This window comes from Rhagoletis zephyria, unplaced genomic scaffold (assembly GCF_001687245.7).
Source record: "Rhagoletis zephyria isolate East Lansing unplaced genomic scaffold, Rhagoletis_zephyria_1.1 Rzeph_scaffold_02600, whole genome shotgun sequence".
Classification (NCBI taxonomy): domain Eukaryota; kingdom Metazoa; phylum Arthropoda; class Insecta; order Diptera; family Tephritidae; genus Rhagoletis; species Rhagoletis zephyria.
In genome coordinates this window covers 5,879-14,749 of record NW_016159684.1, presented here as the reverse complement: position 1 = coordinate 14,749, position 8,871 = coordinate 5,879, and the positions used below count along the sequence as shown (strand labels likewise).

Genomic DNA, 8,871 nt, shown 5'->3' with positions numbered 1-8,871 from the left:
AGACACCGATAACCAATCAGTGGGCTTTAAACTACTCGAGACGGCATTATCCTTGTTCTTGCCATGCTTTTTTGTTTGATGATTGATTGATCTTTTTTTTTTTTTTTTTGGCTGATCAAGTCAAAGTGCTTTTTAAATTTTAAAATGTTGCAATTCAAGCAAACCAGGATTCAGGCTGATCTGTGCAGCAAAGCACTAGACTGCCACTGTGCAATTCAAATCTAAGCACCGGTTGGCAGGATAGCTTTTTTGCAAATTAATTTTCGCAAAAAGCTGGCAGGATCGCCATGTATCGAATGAAACAATTCATTTATGTTTTAATTGTATTGAATTTATTTTACTGAGCAACTCAATGTCGCTTTGTAGGTTCTTTTACAATTGAATTCTTAGCCTAACATATTGGGGTATTTATGGGAAATAATTGCTGCATAAGCATAAATAATATTATAAATAAATTGAAGCTTAAAGTTAGTTTGTTTGACGGTTTGGCACGTGTGCCTGACAATGCGTGAGTTCTATATTCAAAATATTCAAACAACTGAAATATGAAACCCTTGTTGTTATGAATAAATTAAATAATTATAAACGTTAAGCATGGTCGACTTTCAGTTACACTACAAGATATTGTAATTTATAAATTGGATGCACATCGTTTTTGCCTAGAGGCGATTAAAATACCTAATTATAATCTTATCGCTACACGTATATCGCACAGGTAACGTAACAGTCTTTTTCTGTAACGTACCATTCCGACTATTTTTTACAAATATTGACCCCAAAATAAATTTTATCAGTTCAATTAATACGTAGTTCTTGAATGCCATCCTGAAGCTGGGAAACTGTGTACCAACTTTTGAAAACATTATATTAGGAGAGCAGACTTTTTCAATAATATAAAGCAACTTTAAAAAGTACTTCTAAAAATTGTAATCAACAGTCCGCTGTTGAAACATTCATAACTCCTAAACCACAGGAGTTACAATATATTTTTGTATATATTAAATAATGCCACATACTTATGCTTTCAGATGCAAGAAGAAAAATTATCCGAAAATTGTATTCTCGCGAGTTTCAGCGGTATTTAAAAATCAGTATGAGCCAAAATGTAATGTAACAGCCCGCCTTTTGGGCCATATATATTTTTTTAAGTCGGTTTTTTTTTGCTAAAAATTACTTGTTTTTATATATTTTTGTTTGTTTCATTGCAGAAATTGGGATGGATACCTGGATAAAGAATGCTATACTGTCGGAAAATCGAGATGCAATCGGCGATTGCTTCAAAATATTAAGATGGTTAGATACTGAATATTCTGGAACATTACTTTATAAAGATGTTGAAACTATTTTGATATGCGCTGAGTACGTAGATAGCTATTTTGAAACGTCAGGAGCAGAATTAACGCAGGAATTAATGGAGAAATATGGCCACCACAGAGCGTTCTTAAAAGAATATTGCGCTAAACTGGATGAGATTGCGTTTTCGCTACGGACCGCGTCAAGAATTCTAGCTACGGCTGAGGGCTATAAACATGTTTTTACCATCGAAACAATTTTGAAGCTATTTATGAGTGATATAAGCTTGTTATATAGCAATAAGCTCTGTACAAAGAATCAAAATATGGACACACCTCGATCCAAAATGCAACTATTAGTAAAGAGAATTTTTCAGTTACCGCCAAAAAATATTGACATAGCTATTGAAAGGTTGCTTTATAATATTGATTTTTCAGCGATTGGTTACATATTTTTAGAAGATTCAAATAATTTATATATCAGTAAATATAAGGTATTAGAACATAAAATATGTAAAAAAATCGCTGACGGTAGTATAGACCCATATTTCATAAAATCGATGGCCGTCACTGCTTTGAATTCAATAAAAGGAACCACTTTTCTTAAGTTGTGCTTTGAAAATAAAATGTTCGCCAATAGTTTAGTAACATTCATCATATCGTACTTTCATGATTTTGAGAAAGGAAATCACTTCATGCCCCCAAACAACCAACATAAATTATCTGATATACTCTTTTTAGTGCATTGTATATCGACTTCGAAATCTCTTTTACGTTTTAAACTATTCAAAACTATATTTAAAAGCAAATCTGTATCACGCATGGTAAATAAAAACTTTTTTGTGTACTACTAGCATGTATGAATGTCTGTACTTTATCAAAGAAAGACTGGAACTGAACATACATATCGTCGTATCAAGATAATGCAACACCGCGTATGTTAGATTGCTTAAATTATTGTCTAGAGAGTAAAAACACTATATTTCAAAATGGTTTTTTTTTTTATAAAGCAATCGTATTTCTGGCTAGTATATTTCAGGACGAATGGATAAGGCTTGACCCAAGAGCTTGTGTCAGCAAATTCAATTTTTGGCAAAATATTTCAGTTACGCGGTTTTGCAGAACGACGATACGCGGTTTTGTACTTTAAACGACGATATGTATGTATAGATCGGTTGATCAATCGGCCCTCTCATTCAAAACACACTAATTTTCTTCAAGCATAAACAGCTGGTATTTTAGGACATAAAATATGAGATTTGTTTGATGGAATTCCTAAGTGAATGTGTGTTTACAATATATTCCTTTAAAATTTGAAATTAATAATTTTTTATTATGTATACGTTTATACAAGGTTTCGGAAATAATTCAGTTTTTCTTTGAAACTCCACCCATCGTTCTTTACAATCGGCCAACTTATAGAATACAGCGTTGTGAAATATATATCGTCGTCTCAGAAAACGGATGTCGAATGTCCAAAATCAAGATTTTTGGGATTTTGATGCAGATTTACTAAGTTGGACATGCTCTTTTGATTTCTGCAATCCATTTTTTATATCTCCCTTGTCGCCTTACTTTTTGTTTACAAAAACCGGCCAACCTAATGTACCAAATTAGATGCATTTACCGTGCGCAACAACAATACAACGGGCCAAACCAAATAAACAAATATACTCACATAAAGGAATTGAACGATGGGATAACAACAATTATGTTCGCACACAATAGGCATGTTTTCCTGATCAATGCTCACTTGGTTCTGCCCCGTCGCGCAGCTACAAGTTGGGCCGCAACCTACGCGCCGATCCTCAAAACCACCGGGCCTCAATGCCGGTGTTGTTTGTGCCCGATCAATTGGCGCCGGCCCGTTAATTTTAAAAACGGATTGGGCGCAAGACCGGTCGCCACCACGGCGCACACAAACAAACATCATGAGCTTTCCCATGGCCATCATACGGCGGACAACAAAAGTGCCGCGATAAGACAAAAACTTACTATTGATCGGTACCGACAATCAGCTGCTTGCTCTTCAAGCTGAGCTATTATTAACGAAACTAGTTGCAGGTAGGGTTCGCTACTATCGGTTAGAGGGAAAGGAAATAAGGGTAAAACGAAGGAATAACAAAAGAAAACTTTGTTGCGGCCAGTACGCTACAACTCCGCCCCTTTCCCATTGAAACTAAAGCGAAACTTTCCTTTGCATAAAAGTTGACCTACTGGTCCCTATACGGTCTCCATTCTTTAGCGTTCCAAGTTCCCTTTTCTCGGCCTGCGTCGTCCACCAGACCATATGTAAGTCCATGGCGACACCTTCCTTTTTATCACAAACGGCCCTACATAAGTACCTTTGTGCTAACTTCCCAGCATAATAATTCGTTGCATCCGACAGCAAAAATTTTCTTCCACACTTACTCTCCTTTCATATACTGGAGATCCCGTCTCCTAAGATTATACTGCCTGGCTAACTTCGCAATGAACTCTTCCAAGCACGCTGCCTTAGCTAAATACTGATCCCATGATCGCTGATTCTCCGAAACGTAAGCTCTAAGCGTAGTTTTTATTATCTGGTTTATCCTTCGACCGGATTAGCCTGCGGGTGGTAGTGGGCGGTGTACTGGATTTGAGTACCATACGCACCGCAGGGCCCCACAGTTCGTGACTCCTTTCGCAGACCACCGACAGAGGAACTTCGAACAAAAGAAAGTTCTGATCCTCAAGAATCTTACAGATGCCCTTCGCCGTGGCAGTCCGTAAGAGGTACAAAAGTGGAAACTTCGAAACAATAGTCTACTACCGTTAAAATATATCGGTAGCCATGGGTCGACTTCACCAAAGGCCTTACGAGATATACACAAATCATTTCCCAAGGCTCGACAGCCTTGGACCTCTCGACCATATCCCCAGCTGGCTATGAATTATCAGGCTTAACCTGCTGACAAACTTTAAATTCCTCACATATTTCGCTACATCCGCCTTCATCTGCGGCCAATAAAACTTTTGCGCAACCCTAGTGAACGTTTTCCTGACGCCTATATGACCTGCCAATGGATGATCATGGTATTTCTCCAATAAATTGGATCTGTCCTCTCACTCTAAGCCTTTTTTCTTTCTGACCAATCACCATAAACAGAAGCAAATTTCGAACTAACGAATTTGTAGAGGTAACCACATTCTGCCCTCCGTAAGACCAAGGGTCGTTTTCGAAAGCGAATCATTTTTAACAACCAAGGGTCACTACTAGAAACCTCATTCCCACGACCGCCGGTTCTACGTACCGGAATGACTCGGGTTTTACCCGAACAAGGGGTGTTGTTTCGCGATCTAACCCCGTTTAGGTCGGCGAAGTATCTCAGAAGTTGTTCGTCCATAGGGCTACATTTACTACGTATTCTTCTGCTCAGGGCTGGCATCGAGTCAGACCCAGGGCCAGAAACCTACACNCAGAAGTTGTTCGTCCATAGGGCTACATTTACTACGTATTCTTCTGCTCATGGCTGGCATCGAGTCAGACCCAGGGCCAGAAACCTACACCTGATGTGTATGCCAGAGACGACTACACCACAACTCCACCTCAGTCAAGTGCAATGCATGCGACGGGTGGAATCACCTCAGAGTCTGCTCAGGCTTACGGACTCATCAGCAGTGGACCACATCATTTGTGGTCCACGACAGTCGGTTCTACATTCCCACGACAGCCGGTTCTACGTACCGGAATGACTCGGGCTTTACCCGACCAAGGGCTGTTGTTTCGGCGATCTAACCCCATTTAGGTCGGCGAAATCCATCAAACGTTGCTCGATTCTAGAGCTACATCTGCTCCGTACCCTTCTTCTCAGGGCTGGTATAGAGTCTAACCCAGGGCCAGAAATTTACACCTGCTGCGTATGCCAGAGACGACTGCATACAAACTCCACCTCGGTCAGGTGCAATGCCTGTGACGGGTGGAGTCACCTCCGTAACTGCTCGGGCCTACGTACGCACCGGCAATGGACCACGTCGTTCGTGGCCCCATGCTGTGCGAACCGGACCGCCTCCACGGCAAACCACACCCACCCGGACCGCATACAATCAACACACCCACACCCCAACACAACACAACAATAGACACACAAACAAACACAATAGCACCCACACACCGCCGCCGGCAACTCCTAGTCCCTCCGACAATCTGCTCTGTTTGTCAGTCCAGAATATACCGTAACGTGACATCAGTCAAGTGCAACTCTTGCCTCGGCTGGTGCCACTTTAGGGCGTGCTCAGGACTTCGCAACACACGAGATTGGACGAGTGACTATGTGGGCCCCTGCTGTGCTGCCCAGTCGCATCCCTCCCCCGCGACGCCACCAACCACCACCACAAGGCAGCACCCCCTTTTGCAGCACGTACAGCAGGGAGCCGGCGGCAACACAACTCTTTAACACCACACATAACAATCGGTCTCCCAAGGCACACAAAGGTGCTACAATTAACTGTAACGGACTTCAGAGCAAGATCGAGGAGATAACTGTCTTTATGGGAAAGCATGGAATATTAATAGCTGCGGTCCAAGAGAAGAAGTTGCACGGATTGCGCCGGATACAACGTGCATCGTCGAGATCGCGAGCGAGACAATGGTGGAGGTTTAGCGTTCATCACGCACCACACCGTGCAGTATCGTCTTATTGAAGCATACATCGACCGCAGGGATACCATCCTAGAATGTCAGGGTATTGCTATCCGGTCAGGCGATGTTGAGCTCGGAATATTTAACGTATACATACCCCCTGTCACCAGCTGTCCGGCAGGATATCACCCTGAAATAGGTGCGCTACTCAGAGGTGAAAACCGTATGGTGACTTTAACGCGCACCACGATCTTTGGCACTCAAGGCTGTCAAATGATCGTAGGGGAATACATCTGGCTGAGCAGATAGACGATTCGACATTCTGTACAATGAACGAGGACGCACAGTGTTTCGACTATATGGAGGCAGGTGGAAATAATAGTAAACCTGCAACAATTTCACTGAAACTTGACATGTGCTCTAGGTTTACTTAGAAATAGGGAATTATGAAATTTGGTAAAGATGGAATGATTGCCACGAATTCTACTCTTGTGGGCGGAAACATTAAATTTCATCCTATTTCGATGAAATTTAGTTTGTGCTCACTTTTTTTATTAGAAAAACCTAAATATGAAATATGGGGAAGATTGGATCACTATAACGTCCAAAAATCACAAAAAATGGGCCCAGTCGTTAAATGTGATGGAATTTTGGTAAATTTTTGTTTCCTGCTTTTCGCTCTCAGAAAACAAAGGTTATACTATAAACTGACTTAGGTGTAAATACTCCCTTTTTTCCAATGTTTGGTGAAATTTTTTCATTGTTCAAAAATTCTTTTCGCGAAATTATGCAAAAAGAAGCTGAAAATCAAAAATTTAGAAAATCAAAAATTACATATATTTGCAAAGTCGCGCGCAAAGATCAAATTATATATTCTAAAATTACATAAAATTCTCTAAAACATTGTCTAATTTCAAGACCTGACGGACCGGTACTCACACTTTTTTTACTAATAATCTTTAGCATCTACATTTCAAAACAAATTTTTTGGTAAGAAAATAGGAAAGTACCAAATAAATCATAAATACCTTCATCTGAATATTCCACGATATCTAAATAATGGATTATGGTTGAAAAAGAAACATTTTCTTTAATGGGTTAATCGCCAAGGGCCACTTAACTGATTACTCGGTATCGCGCCGATTCCTGTATTTCTTTGGAAATGTATCGTTCGTGAAGAAGGGGAGTGAGTAAATAATATGAAATGTGGTATTTGTGACTTTTACTTTTCCCTCTCTAGGTCCAACTGGTGTTTTTTATCAACTGTCTCCATGACTTTTCTATCTGCCTCCATATAGTCGAAACACTGTGCGACGCACCCACCAGGATTATGGGCAGCTGCTGCAGCTCGCCAGATCTAACAATTGTCAGCGCTGGTCTGATAAACAGCGTATCATGGCGACCTATGCTGACCCTAGCATCAGACCATCTGCCCATAGTCATCTCGATTGATAAACCTGCCGACTTTGCTTCCGTGGATCACCAGACCTATGTCAACTTTTCCAAAGCTGACTGGAAAGGCTTCACGGATGTTACTGAGGGCGCCTTCACTGCACTACCCATACCAACCGACGTTCATGTAGGTGAACGTAAGTTCCGCAGGGTTGTCACCGCTGCTGCAGCTCGCTTCATCCCAGCAGGATGTATTAAGGATCCACGTCCGAATTTTCCTGCCGAAGCGGCTGTTCTAGCTGATGAGCGCGACAACCTTCGTCAGGCCGATCCCGGAAATCCCCGTATCAGGGATCTCAATTCGGAGATTCGGCAACTTGTGAACGTACATAAGCGGCAGAAATGGGAAGAGAATTTGAAGACCTGCAACTTCGCCTCTGGTGTGAGCAAGCTTTGATCAACCGTGAGGTCGTTGTCCAACCCAAAGAAGCGTGACGACAGAGTCGAAATAGGCTTTGGTGACCACGCTTCGTCGGACCCGGAGCGATGCGCGAGCTATTAGCCGGCAGTTCATTCTGCATCCTCCGGTGGATAAAGCCAAACGTCGAGTGACCAGAAGGCTGCACAAAATGCCAAAACCCAGTGCGCCTCTTGTTTTCACCAGCGGTGAGGTAAGGGTAGTCATCGGGAAGGCGAAAGCCTCCAAAGCCATTGGACCCGACGGAATATGCATGTTGATGCTGAAAACTTTGGGTCTTGCGGGAGTAGCATACCTAACGGAGGTCTTCAACCTGTCTATGGCCACTCTCGTCATTCCAGACATCTGGAAAATGGGGAGAGTGGTCCCACTGCTCAAACCGGTCAAACCAGCCGACAAAGGAGAGTCTTATCGCCCGATAACCCTCCTTTCCCCGGAAGCGAAGACACTCGAGGCCCTGCTACTTCCGTATTTTACGAACCACCTGACCCCAGCGAAGCATCAACATGGGTTCCGTAAAGTGCATAGCACAACAACAGCACTTAACGCCATAAACACTCAGATAACTCGTGGCTTTAACCGAAACCGCCCCTGTGAGAGAACCATTCTAGTAGCGTTGGACCTGTCCAAGGCGTTCGACACCGTCAGTCATTCAACTAGCTACTAGAAGTTATAAAGGCCTCCTCACTCCCACAGGGACTCAAACGGTGGTCGGCGAATTACCTGAGTGGTCGACACTCGTCAGTAATTTTCAGAGACAAAACTAGCAAGCCACGTAGAATTAAACAGGGGGTACCACAGGGTGGTGTCCTGTCCCCACTACTGTTTAATTATTGCATTTCAAAACTTCCTCAACCACCAGAGGGTGTCAATTAGGCCGGGTCGATTTGTGGGGAGGCAAAAAAATCGCCCATTGCTCTGTGAAAATCATATTCTAGGGATCAAAATAAGAAACTTTGCCGAAGGAACCATACCTCCAAAACGAATTCTGATGTCCCCCAATTTGGGTCGAACTTTTGGGTAGGGGCAAATTTTGAAAAATCCCACTTTGACCCATTTAGAGTGCTCCAATCGAGTCCAAATGTATGACCGACCCCCACTAACTT

The 8,871-nt window shown here is 42.3% G+C and overlaps 1 protein-coding gene across 1 annotated transcript; it reads left to right on the top strand.

Annotated features, from left to right (window-relative positions):
• The first annotated feature begins 1,155 nt into the window (after positions 1-1,155).
• On the top strand, positions 1,156-2,243 carry LOC108367238 (uncharacterized). The gene has a single exon (XM_017621834.1). It carries the CDS (start codon positions 1,217-1,219, stop codon positions 2,144-2,146), a length of 930 nt encoding a protein of 309 aa, XP_017477323.1. The 5' UTR covers positions 1,156-1,216; the 3' UTR covers positions 2,147-2,243.
• Positions 2,244-8,871: the final 6,628 nt, after the last annotated feature.

Coding starts and splice junctions, on each gene's coding strand:
- LOC108367238 (XM_017621834.1), top strand. CDS start 1,217: ATGGATACCTGGATAAAGAATGCTATACTGTCGGAAAATCGAGATGCA.